Source organism: Oncorhynchus mykiss, chromosome 26 (assembly GCF_057628025.1).
Source record: "Oncorhynchus mykiss isolate SJ-2025 chromosome 26, ASM5762802v1, whole genome shotgun sequence".
NCBI lineage: Eukaryota > Metazoa > Chordata > Actinopteri > Salmoniformes > Salmonidae > Oncorhynchus > Oncorhynchus mykiss.
This window is the reverse complement of record NC_143047.1, coordinates 13724745-13750000: the sequence shown is the minus strand read 5'-3', so window position 1 is coordinate 13750000 and position 25256 is coordinate 13724745. Positions and strand designations below refer to the sequence as shown.

General features: G+C 49.5%; 1 protein-coding gene across 17 annotated transcripts in view; it reads left to right on the top strand.

The window, feature by feature from the left end:
• Positions 1-25256, top strand: part of LOC110506413 (transcriptional corepressor CBFA2T3) — a 57187-nt gene that overhangs the window by 23119 nt on the left and 8812 nt on the right. For 2 of the 17 annotated variants that reach the window (XM_090222162.1, XM_090222163.1), the window contains exons 2-10: positions 9790-9945; positions 15853-16103; positions 16284-16373; positions 18258-18439; positions 20334-20611; positions 20955-21040; positions 22443-22683; positions 23051-23119; positions 23854-23907. In XM_090222162.1, the coding sequence (XP_090078288.1) occupies positions 9816-9945; positions 15853-16103; positions 16284-16373; positions 18258-18439; positions 20334-20611; positions 20955-21040; positions 22443-22683; positions 23051-23119; positions 23854-23907 (1381 nt within the window). In that variant the 5' untranslated portion in view covers positions 9790-9815. Of the gene's footprint in view, positions 1-6376; positions 6566-9789; positions 9946-15852; positions 16104-16283; positions 16374-18257; positions 18440-20333; positions 20612-20954; positions 21056-22442; positions 22684-23050; positions 23120-23853; positions 23908-25256 lie in introns of all 17 variants that reach the window. The other 15 variants (XM_090222159.1, XM_090222160.1, XM_090222165.1 and 12 more) reach the window with 13 other exon arrangements.

Sequence of the window (25256 nt, the reverse complement as noted above, 5' to 3'; positions counted from 1 at the left end):
GGCGATGTGTGGTCAGTCAGGAGGTGTGTTTGTCAGGGGGGGGCTCCATAAAGCAGCAGTAATGACGTAAGAGGCAGAGCAAACACATCAGGTCTGGGCTGCAGCTGGCCGTGGGGCTGAGCTGGCCAGAGAGAGAGGAGAGAGAAACACACAGAGAGCAGAGACGGCAGCTGTCAGACCCCGGTCCCCGTCCTCCTTCCCATCGCACACCTGTCACACAGGAAGTCCGGGCCTGCCACTGTTTCCTGGATACGCCTCCTCAGCCAAACACACTCTCCTGCCTCCTGCTGCAGCCTCTAGAGCCTCTAACACAGAGATTGAGCTGGGAGCTGAGAGAGAGAGAGAGAGAGAACATTGTGACGGCTCTGAATGCATCATTCATAACAGCCAAACAAAGTAAATAAGGCCCAGGGAAAACAGATCTATATTTGTGTCTGACGCAAACGTTTCCCATGTACTCTCAGTGACATGGCTCTGATGTTTATGCTAGTGCTCTATGACAGACAGAGAACAGATCACTGGACAGTTTGGACCTCTTCTCTAACTCTCCCACAGAGACAATGGCCCACATGCCCACACTTATGTGAGGAATATTCCCACGCTTGCTCCCCCTTCCCCTTCCCATGACCATTCTGAACTAATCCAGATGTACAGCTCGCAGATGGACTCACACTCTCACTACATGCCTCTCTCTCTCTCTCTCTCTCTCTCTCTCTCTCTCTCTCTCTCTCTCTCTCTCTCTCTCTCTCTCTCTCTCTCTTTTTTTTTCTCTCTCTCTCTCTCTCTGCTCCCAGTTTGGCTCAGTCAGAAATGCTAGAGTGCTGTACAGGAAGTGATGTCACACAGCCCTGTGGCAGACGGTTGATGGGCGATGACGATGAGGCAGCCAGGCTGTTAACAGCAGCCGGAGCGTCAATGTTGTCATTGGCAAAGTTCTTCTTTGTTTTTGTCAGGATTGTCAAGGCTGGCCCTCAGGAGGGCTCCTCGCCCTATTCCCAAGCCGCCCTTCATGCTGCCTGTATGCAATTAACAGAGTAATTAAAAGCCTGATGAGCTAATTGGTGTTTGGTGAAGCTGCAGGTGTTTTGATAGGGGAGCTTGTTTGTGTAAGTGCACAGTATAAACAGATTCCGATCGAGGGTAATTTTTGGCACGGTTTCCCCCCATAATTTGAATAATATGGGTGTTTAGGGGAAAGCAGGTCCATTACTGTTACTGTTAAATAGGCCAAAGTTAATCAAATTGTCATAAATCTTAATCATAAGAGAAATAAACACTTTTATTCAAAGTTGTTCTGGAAAGGTATTAAGTATAAACTCAATTTGGGGAGAAATTACATCATGTGAGGTCAGGTCTGATGGGGTCTTGTTGAACTGTGACCTCATTGTTGTCCAGAGAAGGTGGAAGAGAGAAATGACTTTCATTTAAACTTTTTTCAAGCTCAAATTAAATGTTGTTGTACCCTGAGGCAGAGCTCTCAGCTGGCAGGAGAGAGAGAGCGAGAGACAGAGAGAGGCTGAGGCTGCCTCTGTGAGAAGGAGCAAAGGAAGAGAATTGGGCCAAATAAGTCCCCCTCTCCTCCCTGCACCCCCTTCTCCTCCCTGCACCCCCTTCTCCTCTCTGCACCCCCCTCTACTCCCTGCACCCCCCTCTCCTCCCTGCACCCCTCTCCTCCCTGCACCCCCCTCTCCTCCCTGCACCCCCCTCTCCTCCCTGCACCCCCCTCTCCTCCCTGCACCCCTCTCCTCCCTGCACCCCTTTCCTCCCTGCATCTCTCTCTCTTGTTCCATGTCTTCTTTTTTGCTTCCCCTACCTCTACCCAACCCTTTCCTCTCCACCTCTCTTCATCTCTCTCTCTTTCTATGTCTTTATAGTGTACTTTATATATCCCTGTACCTTCCCCCACTCTCTCTTCTCTCTCTACCCGCCATGTTTTAGTGTTTTCTCTGTTCTGCTCTGTGCCCTCCCTCCCTCCCTCCCTCCCTCCCTCCCTCCCTCCCTCTCTCTCTCAGCGTTGGCAGATGTGCTGGTGACGGCTGTGTGCCCATGGCGCTGGCGGTCCCCAGGTGGCAGAGATGACAGTTATTGATGTTCAGGTGTGAGCTTTTTACAGTGGGCCTGGAGCCTCTAGCCAGCCAGCTCCACGCACTCTGAGCACGCTCTCCTGCTGAATGGGTCTGAGAACAGCAGCAGCAAGAACACAAACAACACAGCAACAAGTCCACCTGAGAATTAGGGCTTAGCTGCTTGTGAGCACACAGCTGTGGACTTGTCTGATACGATTGGAAGTCCAGCTTTTCTTCCCTTTGGTTGTGTTGCCAGTATGAGTAGAATCTTGGTGCAAACTGCAGAGGCCATATTTTTTTGCTCAAATTAGGATGTTGACAGATCCAAACAACGGGCCAGTTAGTTCTTGTTGGTATGTGTATGTGTGTGAGATCCCCAGAGTGGCCGCACACTCGTCTCTGTGTCTCGGCCGGTGCCAGTGCCCAGTGCCAGTGCCCAGTGCCGTCCTAACACACTCCAGATGTGCCAGGCCGGGGAGTTGTTCTTGGCACGGCCCGCCTCGGCTGAATGTCACAAATACTTTCCTTTATTTAGGAATGGCTCTGGGTTAGCGGCTGGGGAGAAAGGGAGGGGAGGGGGGAAGGAGAGAGGAAGGGAGCAGAAGGGGAGAGGAAGGGAGGAAAAAGAGAGCTAGAGGGAGGGTAGGAGCAAAAGGAGAAAGGGAGGGGGGGATGGAGGAGAAACAGAGCTCCATGGAACATCTGGATTTTATTAGCAGCCATTGGGAAAATGTGAAAAGGCCGTTTTTTTTCCTGTGAGTAGCGATATGCTCCATGTAACCACTTCACTGCCGAGCGACGCCCTCCCTGAAGAGAACAGATGGCCGCTAGACTTCAATACAATTATATCAATAACAGTCATCACAGCCGTCAGCGCCACATGACAAGCACACTAAAGTACAGAGAAGCAGGGAACCGAAACTTGTCTCACAAGTGCTGTTGTGTTGGGTGGGGAAGGAAGCCGACTCTGAAACGCAGGTCCCTCGTCAGGGAGTTTTCGTCACCATCACCATGAAGTCTCCCTCTCCCTCACAGTTCAAATCAAGAGCTGGCTTTTCCACCAGCCCGCCACTAACATTACCCAGAAACAGCAAACAGAGGGGGGATGGAGAGAGGTGGAGGAATAAACTGTTATGTAGTCGGTAAATGAATAAACACAAAGACGTAAGGGAATACTCATTGGTGCGCTGAACAATTCAGAGACAGAGAGTCCTATTTAAACATAAACAGAGAAGTAGAGAGTAGGGAGTAGCAGTATTGGTTCCTTGTTTTCCATGTTGTTCTACCTTTCTCCCTGGCCATGCCTCATGTCTCAGACATCTGAGCACTGTATCTGCTGTCTCTGACTGGTGCAGACGAGGAGAGAGCTGATCTCTCCTGTGTATTAGACCGTTTTACACTGACCTTGTCCTGGTCTGTCCTAGTCAGCTCGTGTCCTCTGCCCAGTAACTCAGTGGTAACTAGGTCAGCCCAGGAACCAGTGTGTCTGGCCTCATCCCTCTCTCCTCCTCAGATGGATGGAGTGTCTGAGGACCCCCTCCTCCTCCACACAGCTGGGGTCTCAGCAGTTACACACCCCATGGGTCACCACTGCACTGCCGCCACACCCTAAATGGTTTTAACATATATTCTGTGAGTTATTACTGTATGTGCTGTGAGGCTCCTGCTGCGCTCAGTCTAACTTTCCCTATGTTGTCATTCTTTCATTCTACACACACACACACACACACACACATGCATTTTCTCCCTGGGCCTTTCAGTTCTCCATTATTAAACAGACATTTATTCCCCACTGAATGTTTGTTTTCACATATTTGTTCAACCCAGTCTGTGTAGTATCGCAGTGATTCTCAAGTAACAGTGTATTTTTCTTCTGCTTGTTCCGTGCTTGTACATTTCTGTGGAGGGAGCTGGGGGTGCTCTCTCTCCAAGGCTCTCTCCCACTCTGTCATTAGTGAACCTAAAGCCTCTGAACTCTAAATCAGCTCAAGATGATCCCCAGTCTGCTTTCTAACACAAAGAGAGATAGAGACAGAGAGAGAGACAGAGACACAGAGAGAGAGAGACCGAGTGACAAAGAGAGAGACACAGGGAGAGAGAGAGAGAGACTGAGAGACAAAGAGAGAGACACGTGGAGAGAGAGAGACCGAGAGACAAAGAGAGAGACACAGGGAGAGAGAGAGAGAGAGAGAGGGACAGAGAGAGACACAGAGAGAGGAGAGAGAGAGTCTGCCATTCAGACAGGTTGACTGAGTTCTCCCAGGCAGGAGGACCTTTACATCATCATCAATGCCAGGTTCATCCATCCAGCATGTCTGATCACTATCTAACCTACTATCCCTCTGCTCCAACATCTCCCTCCCGTCAAACCTAGTCTATTCTTTATGGTGCCTCCACCCACTCCCATGCTAAGGGGTCTCTGTCAATCCCTGGGTCAGGAGAGGGGCGATGGGGATGGGGAGTTAGGGAGTCTGGAGGGGGCTAGGGAGAGGGGTACGGGGTCCTGGGGCCGAGGCGCAGGGCTCTAATCCCCATGTTTTGATGTGAGGCCTGTGTTTGTGTGGACTACTCGGCGGCCTGATGGGGAGCAGATGTGGGAAGGCAGGCGGGCGGGCACCGAGCCAGAGCAGCTGGGAGAAATTAAAAACAACAGCATTCCTGGAGACTGGGGGAATTACAGAGAGGGAGAGAGAGAGGGAGAGTGCTAGAGACAGGGAGAAATTTCGGGGTATGTGTCCCAGAGAGGAGCCCATTTGGAGAGAGGGAGAGCGACAGAGGAGCAAGAGAAGATCTCTAGAGACCACCTCAGAGTCTGTCTGCGTCTAAGGCAGAGTTACAGTAGCTCTGTTCTAATGTGAAGGATAGGCCATGTGATAACAGAGACACTACCAGCAGCCAACCAGCCTCTTAATGGCCTGTCATTACATGATGGTTTCTTGTGTGTTTGGTGGTTTTAGTGAAAGCGTATGTCCTGAAATCTATCAAGAGACCCAGAAATAGCTCCAGAATGACAAACTGGAGTGTGATCTCGCACGGAATAGTTTTTCATCTTGTTTGTAGCACAATAGGACTGAACTGAAACCCTTTTTAGAACACAGATTGCTGACTGACCGTTCCTTCCCTGAAAGCCATTTTTAGGCGTGATTACGTGAAACATACAGCTGTGTACAGGAGAGACTGACAGCAGTGTAATCAGCAAAAGCTTTTGACTGCATACTGTGGGCTGCAGCTAAGGCCAGAGCCAGCGCCGGGCTCCCAAATCCTCAGGGAGTCTATGAGGCAGCATTGTATCCTATTTTCTGTATTGATTACTGTGTAGATCCACTTTGAGTGGGAGATAAAAGGGCTGCGTGGAAGGAAGAAGAGGAAGGCTCAGAACGTCCTGTACCTCTCCCCTGAACAGGATCCACTGTGGTGCTCCGATGCCATGGTTCCTTAATTAGACAGAGGAAACACAGTGAAAGCAACAGGACACACGCTGTGGTCAGATGGACATGCTGGGGGATTGACAGCTCTACCCAGGAAGTCTGTTGAGGTGTGGACCATCAACTCTGTTTCTCTCTCTCTCTCTCTCTTACCAGTCTGTCCATCTCACTCTGTCTTTCCCTCTCTGTTTTTCCCTTGGCACGAGTCCTTCCTGTCCTTCAGCACAATGGGAGCACAGATGGCCACAGATGGGGGGGGGGGGGGGGGGGTGGGGGGGGGGGTTCGGACAGAGCAGACTTTCTAATGTATTAAAAATGAAATCCAGAGTTGTGTGTGAGTGTGTGTGTGTGTGCATCCTTTAGCTGGTCAGATTAAACAGCTGTGAGTAATCCCACAGCAGTTGCAGACAGGCCAGGAGGGCAGGACTCCTCTCCTCCTCTCTCCCCCTCGCCCCAGGAGTCTTGGCCCTCCCAGCCAGGCCATCCCAGAACCCCTCGGGAGCCCTAGCAGCAGTTGCCATGTGAAGGAGCTCTCCCCGAGGAGTAAAGGCATGCTTTCTGTCAAAATGGTCACTGTTTCAATCAAATCACAGTCAGAGGGTGGGTCAAGATTGTTCAGTTGTCATGGAAATAGAGTGCGTGTACATTATGAGATTTGAGTGAAATTACCAATCAGGGATCGTCAGTCTGTCTGTATTTTTTTAAAGCAAAAAAGTGACAAGAACCCAGGCCTCAAAGAGTTTGTGTGCGGTCCTCTTTAGTTGTTTTGTTATTGTTGAAGTCAGTCAGTATAGCTACAATAGCTCCTGAACAGGAATACTGTTTGTTGAGTGTGGTGACTGATGGACGAGCCCTGCCCTGCCTGCCTCCTCTTCTCTCTGACAGACAGACACCCAGGCAGACCAGAGAGGAGAGCAGCCCAGCCGTGCAGCACAGGGCCAGGCAGGGTACCTGTCTACATTTGTCCATGGCTGGGAGCGGGGACATTGCAGTCCTACTGGCAGGAGCCACCAGCTCAATATACCAGTATTGATGCAGGGACTGGTTTGGGTTTTTACTTTACCTTCTATACCGGTATTTGAATGTTTGGTTTGTTAAATGTGATACGCCATGTGTAATGTCACTTTTTATAGTTGACTTCGCTACTTGAGTCATCTCTCTCCCCGTGACACTTTCCACACAGACCTAGCCACGCCCCCTGTCACTCAAGGAGCCCATTTGATGTTCCTCGACCACAAGACACTTGCGTTCAGTCTGCATGGTCAATGTAGCATATACAACAACAATACTGATGACAACAATGCTGTTTTCACTTTGCTTCTTAACATAAATCCACTAGCGTTCTATAGTGACACTATTAGTTTGTGTTTCTTACATCAGCAAACAGCTAGTTTGTCTTTTCTTAGCAAGTTGCCCTAAATCTTGTGAGACGCTAATTGTTAGCCGCTAAAGCTAATAGCTAGCTAATAAATGTACTGAGTAAGAGCAAACGTAGTACAGCCTGACAATACCAGTGATGGTGTAGACCTAAATCAGCATGTTGTTTGTGCAATAGTATCTTCTAAATCAGAGAAATATGCGAAGCAAGAATATGTTGGCTACATGAAGTAGCTAAGAGAAAACATTCAATGTAGCCAAAGCTGATAGGGTCCCCTAGAAAACACTTCCCTGTCACAAGAACTCCTCCCTGGCGTTTTAATTTGTTGTCATCTCAAACAACACTGTATTCAAAGTTCCCACTATTATATTCTAACTATAGAATTAGAATAGTCTTTATATTTATGATACTGCCCAATCGTTTCACTGGTTATTTTTTCTTACCCTGTCCATAGATTCGTTTTATATTTCCATGATTCCATTTTTTTTGCTCTAATTCGCAAGTCAAATCGCAATTGCAACATTTGGTTAAAAATACATCCTAGATGATATGCCCACATCATGCAGCACTGTGGAAATGATCTCCAAAACAAAAAATACAGTGGTATAATATTTTGGCCATATCGCCCACCCCTAGCAGGGCTTCAATACTAACACCTTGTGTTTAGGGGGATCGGAGTGGTGTCCTGGCGAGCGCCCCTTGTGTTTGAGAGGACCACAGTAAGATTTTCAATGGCCATTGTAACTTCTAGAATCTAGAATAACACTCTTAAAAATCAGAGCCTAGCTTTTTGGGAGTTCTACATGCAAATATGGAAATAGCCCAGAGAAGAGAAGAGTTTAAGAGAATGTTAACTGTGGCAGGAATACTGTGGAAGGGTTCCATTCATAAACCATTGCTCTGGAACACAGTGTGCCCTGCATATTTTTTTCATAGTCAGCAGCAGAGGATCTGAGTTTAGTAGTTCAGTAGTAGAGAGAAGAGCAGTAAGGAGCTGCGCCTGTCCGTCCTGGCTGCAGAGGTGACTTCTCCCTGCCACCCCAGAAACACTTTAACCCCGAGGACCGCTGCACCCTCCACCATCCTCCAGCTGCTCTCCCTGGAGGTCAAGACCTAATTATCCTCCTGTTGCTTGTGTGGCAGTGACCCGATGTGTTTGGTTATTTTTGCACTTGACAGTGGAGGCGGCAGCGGCTGCAGCTTAGCGGGTGGGTTGGGGTGGAGGTCTGTTCCAAACATGGCCAGGAGTACTAGTACTACATGCTAGTGGGGTGCCTGTAGGTCTATGAGGCTCCCTGCGAGCTGCTCCCTGCGTGGCCGACATGATCCTGCTGTCCGAGTGGAGTTAACAGTGGAGTGAACTCCGAGACAGCTGATAGAGAGGCCTGGCTTAAACCTTCCTCCCAGCACATGCCTCTGTACTGATCTAATGCAGATACTGGGTCCAGGACTCGCAGGGTATACACATATATAAGTACGGTGTGTACACACACACATGGTCTCACACACTGTAAAGCTATCTTCTCCATGGCTGTGAAAGCCATCACACTCGGCAGCTCATGTTTTTGTAGCAGAAGGATCTCATTCCACCCACATCCCTCTGACGGCTGCTGCTTCCCCTGTTACACTCAGTGTTTACCATGGAGCATTTAACACTGAATACTCCAACACTGTGTCAGGGCTGATTACTCTCACTGGATAATGTGTATGCATGGCCCCCGAAAAATATATTAGAAAGATTATTACATTTTATCCACATTATTTCAAAGAACAAATATTATTTTGAATGAAAAAGTATGTGATTATGTGTAAACAATGTAGTTGAGATTGCAATCGATAGACCTTTTAATACTTCAAAAAGAAACCGACATTTACAGCCTTCTCTCTGCAGCTTTGCATAAGAAACTACAAGAGTTGTTGTGGTCGTAGTAGGAGGCAGAACGAATGCCAGTGTGGGGACTGGGCAGTGACAAGCCAGTGTGTCCCGGTGTATGTGGAAGGCGACAGGGCACGGCAGAGGAATAGCAGCCCTTGTCCTATCTCCTGGAAAAGGCGATGCCACCTGACCGCTCCAGGCCGTCCCGTCCCTCCTGTCCCCGACTGGAGCAGCCCTGCCTTTCCTTGTTTGGTCCCGGCTGGGGGCCTCATTCCAGCCTCGTAGAAGTGTCTCTGTGATGGACAGCGGCAGATCCAGCTGCACTTGTCACTGACTGTCACGCGCCTGTCCATATGGAGGACGAGAGGGGACAGGCGGGGAGTATCAGTGGGACTGGGGCGGAGGGGTGGGAAGGGAGAGTGGGGGGGGGGGGGGGGTGCAGGACACTGATAGGGATGTCAGTACTACGGGGGGCATTGGGGTGGGGGTGGGGGGGGGTCCCGTCAGCAGCAGCTGAGCGGACCAGCAGGTGTTACTTTATGTCTCCAAGAGCTCTAATATTTTGCATGTTGTTCCAAGCCCCCATCTCTCTATCTCTCTGCTGTAGTACAACATCGTTCACAGAGTCTCTGCAGCAGAAACAAGACCTCACAGCCAGGCCATCAATACATTCTCTCTCATATCAAATCAGTGGGTCATGAGTGGGTTTCAGATAATGGAAGCAACACTGATCAATAAATACAACTAGCTATTAAGATTTTTTTCTGAGAAGTAAATTGCTTGTTTGGATCAGATTTTTATCGTGTGCATTCTGTACCTGGATGTTTGCATCTGGGTGTGTTGGTGTCTGATGTGTCTTCATGTTTGTCTCTTTGTAACCGTCTCTCTCATTCTCTCACCTTCCTCTTTCTTTCTTTCTTTCTTTCTTTCTTTCTTTCTTTCTTTCTTTCTTTCTTTCTTTCTTTCTCTATCTCTCTCTCTCTCTCTCTCTCTCTCTCTCTCTCCCTCTCTCCCTCTCCCTCTCTCTCTCTCTCTCTCCTGCAGGTAGCACAGAACAGAAGGTTGGAACGATGCCCGATTCACCTGCTGATGTCAAAACCCAGCCCAGGTTGACTCCGCCCACAATGCCACCTCCACCCCCGGCCGTCAGCCAGGCACCCAATCGCAACGCTTCATTCACACCCACCACCAGTAGGTCAAGTAAGGCATTTTTTTAATTCCTTATTTCTCTGTTTGCACTCTAAAACATGTATGCATGCGATCTTTCAATTTAAAAAAAGACATATCATATCTTACCTGGCATAAAATACTATTCTGTATTGCTACCATGTCTGTGTTCTCCCTTGAATGCCTGAATCCTCTTTGTAACTTTATAAAGAACCTTGTAAATTCCCTGAGGTAGTACTATGTATCTATCTTGAAGGTGTTTTTTGCAGCATTGGGCCGGGCATGATGTGAACAGAATAGTGAGCTGGTAGGAGTGCTGCATCAGCTCTTCTCTGTCATTGGCACGGCTCTACCTCTGCGGCTGTTAGGCTGTTAGGAAGGGAACCTCCCTGGGCTTCAGGGAAACGGGCTGCTACAGGCGGCTGCTGGGCTCCATAGGCCTGGCTGTGTGTTTCTGATGATAGTGTAGCTTCAACATGATGAAGACTAGACTTCAGTCAGTTGTGTGTGTAGAATTCCCTGGTGGATCAAGTGTCTTGGAGTATGTGTGAGAATGGCAGTGGCACCCTCTCTGTGTGTGTATGTGTGTGTGTGTGTGTGTGTGTGTGTATGTGGGGGGGGAGGGGGGCTTGTTTACCGGCTGTAGTTGCACAGGGGGCATTGCTGGGCTCGCCGGGCTACAGACCACTTTCTTCCCTATATAGCAATGACAGTCCGTGTTGTTTCACCTGTTGTGGTGGTCACCAGTGTAGCTCGCTCTCCCCTCTAAAACCAGAACACAAGTGGCGGGTCACATGGTTAGCCCACATGTGTGCCGACCGGCCTGGCTCCAATGGAGAGATTAGAGTCAAGGGTAGAAATGAGAGGAACTGTGTACAGAACATAACATTCACACACTACCATTTAACACACACTGTTGGCATACTGCCATATGCACTCCGACAAACTGGGGGAGAAATTAAACAGCCTGCAGATTGAAATGTTTTCAAACATTGGATGGGTGGTGGTATCCAGATTGTCATACCATCATTCTCTCATCTCCGCCCTTCTCTCATACCAGGATATACGGTCATACCATCCTTCTCTCATACCGGGATATACGGTCATACCATCCTTCTCTCATATCCCCCCTTCTCTCATACCGGGATATACGGTCATTCCATCCTTCTCTCATACCGGGATATGCGGTCATACCATCCTTCTCTCATATCCACCCTTCTCTCATACCGGGATATACGGTCATACCATCCTTCTCTCATACCGGGATATACGGTCATACCATCCTTCTCTCATATCCGCCCTTCTCTCATACCGGGATATACGGTCATACAATCCTTCTCTCATACCGGGATATACGGTCATACCATCCTTCTCTCATACCGGGATATACGGTCATACCATCCTTCTCTCATATCCACCCTTCTCTCATACCGGGATATACGGTCATACCATCCTTCTCTCATATCCGCCCTTCTCTCATACCGGGATATACGGTCATACAATCCTTCTCTCATACCGGGATATACGGTCATACCATCCCTCTCTCATACCGGGATATACGGTCATACCATCCTTCTCTCATATCCACCCTTCTCTCATACCGGGATATACGGTCATACCATCCTTCTCTCATACCGGGATATACGGTCATACCGTCCTTCTCTCGTACCGGGATATACGGTCATACCATCCTTCTCTCATATCCACCCTTCTCTCCTACCGGGATATAAGGTCATACCGTCCTTCTCTCATACCGGGATATACGGTCATACCATCCTTCTCTCGTACCGGGATATACGGTCATACCATCCTTCTCTCATATCCACCCTTCTCTCCTACCGGGATATAAGGTCATACCGTCCTTCTCTCATACCGGGATATACGGTCATACCGTCCTTCTCTCATACCGGGATATACGGTCATACCATCCTTCTCTCATATCCACCCTTCTCTCCTACCGGGATATAAGGTCATACCGTCCTTCTCTCATACCGGGATATACGGTCATACCATCCTTCTCTCATATCCACCCTTCTCTCCTACCGGGATATACGGTCATACCATCCTTCTCTCATACCGGGATATACGGTATTACTGGCTTAGTACACAAGGTGGCTCCAAAAAAAACACAAAAAAAGGCCATTGGGCATCTATTACCAGAATGCTAACAAAATTAGCAAAGATATTAGTGAATTTCGATGGAGGCTGCTAGCTAAATACGCTAATGAGCACAAAACAAAAATAAACTAATTGCAGAGACAGGCAATTCTGCTACGAAATATATACATATCTAGGTAGGCGCTACCGAATGTCATTTTTGGTGAGTTTGGACATTTACAAGCGAATGTGAACGAGAGACATTGTCCAAATGAACAAAGTTCCAGACGCATGCTTGTCTTAAGGAAGTACAGCACTGGCTCTGGATCAGCATGTATAGGCTACACTTGTGTCTGTGTGGAGTCTGGAGTTGCTAGGGAAACAGGCATTCCTGCTCTGCTCAGAGAAGAGGGGAGAGGAGAAGACAGGCCGAGAACTGAGAGAAAAAATGCAAGGAAATCAAGATTGTGTAAGCTGTACAGGTAACTCATCCAAAGAGCTTTGACTTCTCAAACATGGTAGAAAGCTAACACAATATGATGCCCCGTCATCCTATTAGTTCAGCCACTTACTTACATTAACTTGCAAGTTAACTTAGGGGTCGAGTTAATGCAGATTTCTGCGTGTTTCACTCAGGAAAGAAAGATAAAACGCTTCAGAAATATCTTGCTGTGTTTTGTAAACGCAGATGTAAAATGCTTCTTATTGTAATTTCTGGTCGGCATCAGGCTAATTTCATACTTCAGTTGCACTTCTCCCCTCAGATGAGAATTCATGAATGGGCATTCTATCAACAGACAGCGCTCTGACTGAGCTACCTTTTCTCCTGTACTTTTCTCGGTGTAGCCTACTTTTCTCTGGTAAAATGCAAGATGAACTTTAAGCCCAACATTAGGAAATGTCACGGGCTACATTCTTTCTATGATAAACATTAGAAATATGATGGCCATGCAGCTTATTTTTTCATTGGAAGCTCATTTACTTGTGTAGCTAGCTAACAGCCACTTCTGTTGTCATCTGATGAAAATGAAGCTGTTTTCTGCCGAATGTGTTGCACTAATGTCTTTTCCGTGACGGAAAAACTATAGTTGCATCTCCCTGATCAGTCTATTGAAGCAAAATAACACGGTTGACTTTCGATATAAAACGTGAGCTCTGTCAATACACAGCTGGCCTCACCTGCTCCTGCTTTCTCCTGTTGTGCTATTTCAAACAAACACGACTGGCTCCACTGTCCTGGGGGAACTACGGTGAGCTTCATAATGTCAAATAATGTGACGGGTGAAATGAAGAATGCGATCTGCTTCATCTCCTAACGTATTGCACAAGTTAACTAAAGGTATTTACTTAAAGAGTAGCTACAAATATGAAAGTGTATTGAAAAACCTCAAATAAATAGTTTAAATCTATCAAAATACCCTGGTATATGGTATATATGGTATACCGCCCACCAAGCTTAAAACATATCATATTAAACTCACACATGCATACATCCTTTAACATCTCAATAATTCAGCCGCATACACCCAAGACTAAGAATAAACAAAACATAAAAACATCAGATTTATATACATTATACAGTATAAAAACAACCCATATCAGAAATATCAGAGGAAACAATAGTATACTATATGATTTACAAATGAGTTACAAATGAGTGAATTGAATATGATTTCATTCTGATTGAGACGTACATCTTGTTGTGACAGTCACTGAAGACAGAGGATGGAGTGTAAGAATATCCCACCAATATTGGGTAATGTACCATTCAGTAGATGAAGCAGGGGAAAGGTGGAGCGTGGAACGGAGGGAGTAGTGGAGGGGTGTGGAGCAGGAGTGTGGCAGCCAGGCAGGGTGGGGAGGTGGGGTGGGGGTGCCCTGAACCTGAAAGCTGCAAATCTACTTTCAGCTGGTGGACATGTGCAAGGACTGATTTAGCAACACACCTGCTATTGGAATAAACTAACACAGGCCACAGGCCTATTTTTGGCACCTCTTTAACACGTTCCTCTTATAGTTGTGTCCTACTGAGTGAGTGGGTGAGCGAAAGTTAGAAACAGACTGGTGAAGGGGAGGAGGGGCAGTGGGAAAGAGGGGGGGGGGGGGTCAAACGGTCCCACTTGTGAGAGGCAGCTGAAGTTACTGCACACAGAGCCTTCACTCAAACTGGTATGAGCTGAGGCAGAGCACGAGCAGCAGAGTACGGGTTAGCAGGCAACAGTGTCTTTACCCAGCCTTAGTGTGTTCCCTGGCCTCAGCCTTATTGTGTTTCCTGGCCTCAGCCTTAGTGTGTGCCCTGGCCTCAGCCTTAGTGTGTGCCCTGGCCTCAGCTTTAGTGTGTTCCCTGGCCTCATCTTTAGTATGTTTCCTGGCCTCAGCTTTAGTGTGTTCCCTGGCCTCAGCCTTAGTGCTTTCCCTGGCCTCAGCTTCAGTGTGTTCCCTGGCCTCAGCTTTATTGTGTTTCCTGGCCTCAGCCTTAGTATGTTCCCTGGCCTCAGCCTTAGTGTGTTCCCTGGCCTCAACTTTAGTGTGTTCCCTGGCCTCAGCCTTAGTGTGTTCCCTTCACTCAAACTGGTATGAGCTGAGGCAGAGCACGAGCAGCAGAGTACGGGTTAGCAGGCAACAGTGTCTTTACCCAGCCTTAGTGTGTTTCCTGGCCTCAGCTTTTAGTGTGTTTCCTGGCCTCAGCTTTGGTGTGTTCCCTGGCCTCAGCCTTAGTGCTTTCCCTGGCCTCAGCTTCAGTGTGTTCCCTGGCCTCAGCTTTATTGTGTTTCCTGGCCTCAGCCTTAGTATGTTCCCTGGCCTCAGCCTTAGTGTGTTCCCTGGCCTCAGCTTTAGTGTGTTCCCTGGCCTCAGCCTTAGTGTGTTCCCTGGACTCAGCCTTAGTGTGTTCCCTGGTCCCAGCCTTAGTGTGTTCCCTGGCCTCAGCCTTATTGTGTTTCCTGGCCTCAGCTTTAGTGTGTTCCCTGGCCTCAGCCTTATTGTGTTCCCTGGCCTCAGCTTTAGTGTGTTCCCTGGCCTCAGCCTTAGTGTGTTCCCTGGCCTCAGCCTTATTGTGTTTCCTGGCCTCAGCCTTAGTGTGTTCCCTGGCCTCAGCCTTAGTGTGTGCCCTGGCCTCAGCCTTAGTGTGTGCCCTGGCCTCAGCTTTAGTGTGTTCCCTGGCCTCAGCTTTAGTATGTTCCCTGGCCTCAGCCTTAGTGTGTTCCCTGGCCTCAGCTTTAGTGTGTTCCCTGGCCTCAGCCTTAGTGTGTTCCCTGGCCTCAGCCTTATTGTGTTTCCTGGCCTCAGCCTTAGTGTGTTCCCTGGCCTCAGCCTTAGTGTGTGCCCTGGCCTCAGCCTTAGTGTGTGCCCTGGCCTCAGCTTTAGTGTGTTCCCTGGCCTCAGCTTTAGTGTGTTCCCTGGCCTCAGCCTTAGTGTGTTCCCTGGCCTCAGCCTTAGTGTGTTCCCTGGCCTCAGCTTTAGTGTGTTACCTGGCCTCAGCCTTAGTGTGTTCCCTGGCCTCAGCCTTAGTGCATTCCCTGGCCTCAGCCTTAGTGCATTCCCTGGCCTCAGCCTTAGTGCATTCCCTGGACTCAGCCTTAGTGCATTCCCTGCTCTCAGCCTTAGTGCATTCCCTGGCCTCAGCCTTAGTGTGTTCCCTGGCCCCAGCCTTACTTTGTGCCCTGGAGCTCTCCGCCTCAACCTTAAGGATGCATGTGCCATCACCACCCTCCTTGACCCTGTCCTCCGGCGCCCTCACACCGCATGACGTCTGGGGGGAGGAGGTAGAGGGACAGGAGGAGGATGGAGGAGGACAGCAGACTGGTACTGACGGATGGCCTCTCTCCCTCTCTCTCCCTGCAGTGCTGAACGGGAGCAGTCACTCGAGTCACTCGCCCACTTCGCTCAACGGGGCGCCCTCTACACCCAACGGCTTCAGCAACGGCCCCGCCATGTCGTCCACCGCCTCCCTGTCCAATCAGCAGCTGCCGCCGGCCTGTGGCGCCCGCCAGCTCTGCAAGCTCAAGCGCTTCCTCACCACGCTGCAGCAGTTCGGCAACGACATCTCGCCCGAGATCGGAGAGCGAGTCCGCAGTCTGGTGCTGGGCCTGGTGGTAAGTCCTCTTCTCTATCCCTCTCCCCTGTCTGTCTATCTCTCCCACTCGTTCTCCTACTTTTCTGGAGTTACAGTACTTACTTAGTTGTGTCCAATATCTCTTTCTGTCTCTCCATGTTTTACTGTGAAGCTTCTTCCCCAAGTGTTCCAATCTCTCCCTTCCTCTGGTTTTTGACAGAATTCCACCCTGACCATAGAAGAGTTCCACTCCAAACTCCAGGAGGCTACCAACTTCCCGCTGCGTCCCTTTGTCATTCCATTCCTCAAGGTAAGCACATCAAAACCCAACGTAGACACACCCTCCCTTTCCCCAATAGGCTGCCTAGGAATCCCCAGGTTATTTCCCAGTACGTCCCTTTGAGCAGCTTCCACTTCTGATATTAGCTTGCATATGGAGATGGAAGGAAGGGCTTTCGAGAACAAAACCCATCCAAACAAACAAAGAATATTCTCCGGATGGCTGGCCAGTGTAGAAAGCGACCTGGTTTCTGTGCCTGTGATTCCTCCATTAGTGTGTGGGTGTGGAGCTGATTGAAGCTCGGTATATAAAGGGAGTAGGACCCTGCAGATTTCCAACCCAGTCTGCTGCCGCCTGCCTGGCGCTGGGCTGATCCGCTGGTCCATATGGCCATCGTTTGCGATTCATTAAAACTGGCACACGAGTGTTTACCCTGAGTGGCACGGCGTGGAGCGGAGGGAGGGAGGGAGGGAGGGAGGGGAGGGGAGGGTAAATAAGGCTCCCTGACAGATGTAGCCGGCCTGGGGCGGCTACCACGCAGAGCTTTTCACTCTGGCTGATGTCTTTGGCCTGATCCTGTTACCTGCATTGTCAAACCCACAGTCACGGAGACGAGAGCAGGGCGAGAGAGAGAGAGAGAGAAAGAGAGACAAAATCCATCTTTCCGAACGACTGTCATTATGAATAACACATTACTCAGCTGTGGTCCAGAAGTCACAATGCCAGCTGTTCAATACATAACACATGTAACAAATGTGACAGTAGGGAATAGGCCTTCAGGGACACTGCTGACGGTTCTGATGGAGGGAGGGGCAGTCATGCTGACACTGCGTGTGCGTGTCTGTGTGTGCGCGTGCCTGTGTCTGTCTGTGTGTCTGTGTCGGTGCTGGGTGCTGGCCGTGCTGCTTGGTGGTGACTAGGGCACACATTCCTGTCTGTCCCACACACTCTGTATCTCTGTCCCTCCTGTTTATTCCCAGAGCAGAGGGACATATGGGGGACAACAGGGGGGCGGGCCAAGCTGGAGTCATGCCTGGTTATTAACTATAATTGCAGACATGATGGTGGCTTGTACGGTTGTGGATGGAATGTATTCCACACACCACATACCAACACAAATACATTCACATACATACAATACATTCACTACGGAGTTCTTGGTTAGCTCAGTGAGGGAAAGATGAACTAGCAACTAGCAACCAGGCAGCATTCCCACAGTGTGCTAGATAGATAGATAGATAGATTGATAGATTGATAGATTGATAGATTGATAGATAGATAGATAGATAGATAGATAGATAGATAGATAGATAGATAGATACTATAGATAGGTAGATACTATAGATAGGTAGATAGGCCCGTGTCTGATGGGCGCTAGCTGTCTCATTAGTGGAGATTATTATTATTGTGAGAGTGGCGGGGCGTGCCTCTAGCAGCATCCAGAGGATGGCTCAGGACCTTGTGTCAAGAGGACAGTTTTCCAGCCGGCCTGGTGTGCCATGAGGTTACACATCTGTGACATGGCAGCTAGCGCTGTGCTTCGTCAAAGTGACGGCCGGACTGAGCTCCCTGACAGCACCCACTTACCCCTCCTCTCTCCCCTCTTCCTCCCCCTGAGGGAGACAGACACTGGGGAGGAATGTGTGGTGGTGGGTCTGTGTTATCTCACCCTCCCTGTCTCATCCTCTCTCTTTCTCTCTCAATCTCTCTCTCTCTGTCTTTGTCTTTCCCTCCCACATGCTCTGGCTCTTAATTCTAAAACTATTTTATTTTTATGCCTTGTCTCTCCTCTCTCATCCTCCACCTCCCACCTTGACCCTCCTCCTCGTCTCGCCTTTTTCCACTTACCATATCTTCACCTTTCATTCCTCCTGTCCCTCCTCCCTTCTCTCCCCCTTCCCTCTCCTCTCCCAGGCGAACCTGCCCCTGCTTCAGAGGGAGCTCCTCCACTGTGCACGGATGGCCAAGCAGACACCCGCCCAGTATCTGGCCCAGCATGAGCAGCTGCTGCTGGACGCCAACGCCAGCTCGCCCCTGGACTCCTCTGAGATCATGATGGAGATCAACGAGCATGGCAAGAGGAGGACCCCCGACAGGTACTGAGTGACCACCACACACACACTCAAAATACACACACACACTCAAAATACACACACACTCAAAATACACACACACACTCAAAATACACACACACAACACTCACACACACACACACACACTCAAAATACACACACTATGCAGACACGTCACATGCCACAGCTGGAAAACAACTTATCACTCCTCTCCCTCCATCTTACAGCAGAAACACAACTGAAAAAACACACACAGGCTTACACACACAAATAATTGAATTATTTCTGGGTATTTGGAAATGCCAAGCCACAAGGGGGGGTTATAAATCCTCTGTGCGGGAGGCGGAAGTCTGGGCAGCCCTGATGCCAGGCGGGTAGGGAGGGTGATTCAGGCTGTGCCAGCTGTCTGCGAGGGGAGGAGGAGGACAAGTCCAGATGCTGTGGACGTCACGCTATAACCACAGCAGCAGCAGTGGCTCTGTGTCAACGGCCCCAGTACAGTATGAGGAGATGTCCTCAGTCCAACCCACAGACAATGCCCTCACTGTCCTATACACTTCCCTGCCCTCCCCACAGCAGCCTGCTGCCATATCCGCCCCACATAGTGGGCCGTATGGAGGGGCGGGTGGAGACACATCTGGAATTTAAGACAGACAAAACCACAGCACTACTCTCCACCTCCCCATCTCTCTCACTCCCCATCCCTTTATCTTTGGCTTCCTCTCCTCTCCTCTCCTCTCCTCTCCTCTCCTCTCCTCTCCTCTCCTCTCCTCTCCTCTCCTCTCCTCTCCTCTCCTCTCCTCTCCTCTCTCCTGTCCTTTCCTTCAGTCAGCTAGTCAGTATGTCATGGATGTGTCCAGATCCTGCTGAAACCCTGCTTGAGCTTATCATGACGGGGAGGGAGGGAGGGGGAGAGAGAGAGAGGGTGGAGGAACGGGCAATCCCTCTGTAATCTGCACACCTCCGCCTCCCAACCCCTGGCTTACAGTGTCACGGTGGGCTGGGCCAGCTGTTGCTTAGATATGTGAGATATCGGTGGTGGGCTAGAGCACTGACAGAGACAGACACATCCCCCCCTCACAGTCTCACCCCCACGACCCACAGCCTGCCAGAGGTGGAGAGGGCCTGCAGAGGGGATTGGGGGTAGAGGGTTGGAGGGGATTCATCACGTAAACAAAGAGGGGACAAATACCCATACACACACACAGACAAACAGACAGTAATATACACACACACGGACTCGTAAACAGAAACACACTCGCATCCACATGGCACTGAAATTCCTTTCATTTGCCTTTGATCCCGGGGAAGATGGAGAGCGATTTACCTCCGAATGCCTGGCTGTTTCACCAAGCTAAACAGATGAATATCAACACCAGCGTTTAAACTGTCCAGATGGCTCCCAAAACAGGACCGCCACTGAACATCTGCCAAACCCAGACTCACAACGGCCCCGTAGGTCTGTGGGAGAGGCTACACTTGCAAGTTACGAGAGTGAGTTGAGGGACGTTAGGATTAAGAGTTTGGATCCCAGCTCGAGACACAGAATATACCGAGTGTATTTTTTACGTATGGCGTACAGCTGTGCACACACTCTGGAGTAGATTCTGTCTGAAGTGAACAGTGAGCTCCTCAGCAGGGGGGATTCCTGAAACACTGTCAGATTTACTGCTCATGTCTTCTAGTAACAACAACAGGTTAGCGGCCCAGTAAATCCAGAATGCGTGGACGTCCTGAATATAACACATCTCATTCCGGTTCCCTTGTAATTTCCTCAGTGTGGCATAGTAAAACAATAATGGATTTTCCTCATATTCTAGGAGATGTTAACAATTCTAAAGTGAGTGAAAGTGTCCGATTTGGTGGTGACACGTATAAAGGGAATGTAACCGTGTGGATCTGTGTTCTCTTCCTTCAGGACCAAAGACTCAGAGAGAGACGTGCACCACCCGGAGCACCTGGCCAAGCGACCCTGCACCATCAGCCCCAGCCAGCGCTTCAGTCCCAGCACTGGCCTGCCAGCCCACCCACCCCCCAACGGCCTGCCCACGCACCCCCCCAACGGCCTGTCTCACCCCAACCCCCCTGCCCCCCAACACTACCGGCTGGAAGACATGGCTCTGGCCCACCACTACCGCGACGCCTACCGCCACACAGCAGAGCACCGCGAGGCTCGGGACAGGCACCGGCAGACAGGTGAGAGAGGGAGGGAATGAGAGAGGAGCGAGGGAGAGATGCGGGAGAGATAGAGAGAGAGAGGGCCTCATGGCGTCTCTAAAGAACAATGACAGGTTGTCACAGTTTGGTGTTAAATTCCCATGGTAGTGCATCTATAAAAGCCTATAGTGACACATGCTTGGGTATGTCCCCCTAGGAATCCAAATATGTCTTCCCTCGGTTAGAGCCGTAATGGCTCACACTGTATAAGGAAGTGTTAGAGCCCTAATGTCCTGTATGTGGAGGAGACTGGAGCCAGAATGGCTCATATATGGTGATGGTGCCTAAGTGCTGAACGCAGGACTGTGTGTTTGTGTTGCAGCCGTGCATGGAGCACGTCAGGAGGAAGTGATCGATCACCGCCTGACAGATCGGGAGTGGGCCGAGGAGTGGAAGCACCTCGATAATGTACGTGTTGCTGGGGTAGGGCTCCCCGGTTTTATCCTAATATCTCTCTAATATCTCCCAAATATCTCCCAAATATCCCCCATCCTACAGAGAAGTGTGTAGTAGAAATCTTTCAACCTCTCGGTGCTGTAGATGATATGAAGGGAGGTGGGACAAGGGGAGACAGGGTGCTGCTGACAGATTTAAGAACTGAAACCTCAGCAGAGTTTGCATTTGATGGACAGCTGACCTTAGGGGGTCTGTAGAGGCTTGTGTCCATGTCAGGAATGGACAGCCGAGGCCTCTCTGGCCAGCATACTAATACTGGAGCAAGCACTCTGAGCTCCCCTTACCTTTACCAAGGCTGGAACACTCACTCACACACACACACACACACACACACACACACACACACACACACACACACACACACACACACACACACACACTCAGGCACTAAAAAAGGGCCACAGATGGAGCGAGGGACCCAGTAGAGGACAGCTCCAGCTGGGGAGAGCAGCTGAGACAAGGGCTGTAGTCATGGAGGGAACCGGCCTGTGCTGGGCCTCTGCCAAATTAGAAACACTCTACTGAAATAAATATAGCTAACAGAGAGAGAGAGGGAGAGAGAGAGAGAGAGAGAGAGAGAGAGAGAGAGAGAGAGAGAGAGAGAGAGAATATGGAAGGAGGCATATGGAAGGGGGCATTTTGCAGACCGGGGGTTAGAGGAGGCATAGGGCAAAGGCAGAAAGAGAAACAATGTTGAGAGAGAGAAAAGAGAGTTAGTGAAGAAAAATATCAAGAGGAAGGCAAGGGGAGGAGGTGTGGGTGAAAGGCTTTAGCAGACAGGGGCTTGGAGGGAGCACAGGGGTGGAATGAATTGGTTAGGCCTTTTCAATCGGTAGCACAGCTGTTACAGCCATTTTTACTTCACTGCTCTGTATAACCACTCAACCTCATTCACACACACACACACACACACACACACACACACACACACATACTCAGCACCGCTGGCTCTCGCTGCTAAAACGGTGACAGGGTCACACGCTCCTGAGTGCTCCTTAGAAAGTATTGTTGCACCTAAACAGCAAGAACTGATTCTAGAGACACTGGATTACTCCCCAAAAAATCACTCAAATTACCACCAATGAAAATGTTCTCATACAATTTGACATCTTGATGAAGGTTAGGCCTGATTGTGTTTTTCATAGACTAAATTCAGAATGCACACTATACAGTACTTCCGAATAAAACTATGCGACCCTGATTTATCGGTACACTTTTAGGTGCAGAGGCTCCGCCATCCTTTAGCACCACCGAGAGCAGCTGCCTGTTGTCAGAGTCTGAACTGTAGGAGAAGAGCGGCGCTCTGATCATGTCTCCCCCTCCCTCCCTCCTTCCCTCCTCCTCCCCCCTGCAGCTGCTCAACTGCATCATGGACATGGTGGAGAAGACACGGCGGTCTCTCACGGTGCTGCGGCGTTGCCAGGAGGCCGACCGCGAGGAGATGAACCACTGGATCCGACGCTACAGCGACGTGGAAGATATGAAAAAAGGTGGGAGCAACGGCCAGCCACGCCCTCCTCCTCCTCCTGTACCTCTACCTCCTCACAACTCCTCCTCCAACACTCCTAACAACGTCGAGACACAGCAGCCCATAGGTACTTCCACCGCTGCAGACACCAGCACCAGGCTGTCACTCCTCACTCCACACCGTCACTCAGTCAGCAACTGTGTGTTCTGTCTGCTCTGAGGAAAGAGGGGAGCATGCTGGGGGATGAAATGAAATGTTACAAAGCAAAATGAAGCTCAAGTTTGAGTGTGTTCATGAGGTTGGGACGCAGAGGGCTGAATCCTAACTAGAGATCTATGCACGTAGCTTGGGCTTTTGGTTAAACCATGCACTGACGTTCGTGGGAAATCTGTGCAAAATATTGAGTTATTTCCGGATAGGATTTGGCCCATAACGTGTGTATGTGTGGAGAGCGCGGTAGACTGACTGATGTTCTGGTCTGGATTGTGTTTCAGAGATTCATAGGGACTTCCTGCACAGACCTGCGTCTGGCTACCTACCTGAGGAGATCTGGAGGAAGGTTGGTGAGTAACCACATGTCCGCCCTGACTGAACTGTCTCTGTCCCGTCACCCTCACCGCAACCGCCACTGCAGATAGCCCTGAAGAGGGCCCTGCCTGTCCTGTTGCCATAGTTACATAAAGACAGGGATGGGATTGGAGGGCCTGTGACTGTCATGTGTGTCATTAGTGCTAAGTGCTTTCCACCTTTAACCTGCTATGAACGGCGACTGCAGTTCAGCTGCAGTGAAAATGCACTAGCCATCCTGGCGCTATCCAGAGCAGCGCATGCAGCAGAGGTGGGGCCTGCAGCTTAACTGGGGAGAGGGAGGAGGAGGAGGGATTTCCACTGCTTAGTTCATATAATACTGCTTTTCAATGTGACAGCTTTTAACTCATTGTTTTAAGTATACTTGAACCAGCCAGACCAATTTTATCCTAATAACTGTTGGCAATCTGGGACCAAGCCCCTTATTCAGACTAAGGACTGTCACTATCATACGCAGAGCAGACTGATTCAGTTAGATGTAGCAGGAGTGGGTTAGCGTGTTGCAGTGCCTGGGCCTTATGTAGCTAGCATATAGCTAGCATATAGGAGGAGTCAGTTATGACGTAGCCTTGGTCCCACTGAGCACCAACACAATTATGCTGCAGTCATATTTAAATACTGCGGGGGGAAAGATGCTGCTGTCTGAGATAATGTGCTGCTTTTTCACCAGCAGAAGAACTATTTTAATTTACAGTTGTTTTTCATACAGGTGCTACAAGTATCCCACTCTCCCCAGCACTGAAGCAACTCCAAAACAAGCAGGGTGAGTATGACAGCTCCCATCTGTGTGTGTGTGTGTGTGTGTGAGACCTCTCCTATGGTATTCACTACTGCACCACCTCTGTCCTATTACCACTGCTCCCTCAGCAAACAGCATAACTGCAGTCCATCTCTTTAATTAGAAAAAGACACGTATTCTCTGGTGTCGGTCGGGTTGAGAGACTCTGAAAAACAAGATCTGAAGTGTGAAAAAGGAAAAACCTGCCGAATCCCTCCGGAATGAAAACGTTAATATTGCTGCCCCTCCGTGTTTTGCATTAAGTGCTAATTGTCCTAGCATCTGCTCTGCAGGCTCCTTGATAAGAATTAATTACATTTGTAAACTAATCTTAGTGATGCATGCATTAAGCCTGATAATTGAGCAGCAGAGGACTGTACCGATAGTTAGGAAAAGGCATGCACGAATAAGGAGGGAAAACATGTAGAAATGAAATGATGGATGAAGGTAGAGACGGGCAGGGTGAAAAAAGCCAGGGAAGACTTGTGCGGGAGGTGTTGAGAGGATAAACGGAATACAAACTACTTCTCCAGATTCTGAGCAGAGGAGACCGACTCACACACACAAAGACATGCAGGCACGCACACACACGTCCTCATATTCAGCACATACACACGGGACTAGCCGCCCAGCCCCAGCCCAGCACAGCAGCCCCCGTGCCCCAACCCCAGTGCCCCCCAGCCCCAGCTCAGCACAGCAGCCCCCGTGCCCCCCAGCCCCCGTGCCCCAGCCCCAGCTCAGCACAGCAGCCCCAGACAGCTGGACCAGAGGGGGAGCAGAGGGAGAAATATGACAGTTATTTATGACTCCTTTCCTTTACACCAACTGACTGGAAGAATCAGGGAGGGAGAATAGACCACAGTATGGCTCTCACATCCAGTCTGCCCAGAGGAGGCTCACTCACCTGGGGGACCATCTGACTATGTCTGTGTGTAGAACGGAGGGGAATCTGGTAATACAACTTCCCCTCCTTTTGGTTGTACAAGACATTTACTTATCCCATATACTGTACCAGTTGGCAGTTTGATATGATATTTTTCATGGCCATAAAATATAAATTTGGTGGTTGAACATGAGGATTTAATTCGTTGTATTATGTGGGGCAGCTGTTTTCTTTAGATGGAATTGTGCAAGAGCTAAAGCAAAATGTATCTCCGATGTTGTATTTTGTTCTCCTTGTAACATGAAGAAAATAATGAGCGGGATTGTGATTCCTTCCTAACCGGATAACCACTGTCTTCTAATGAGAACCAGCCTTAGCTTCTATTTTTTTCTAAAAACACTGCCTATTCGCTCACGAGTTGAACAAAGGCCATAGGACCTCTAACACAGTT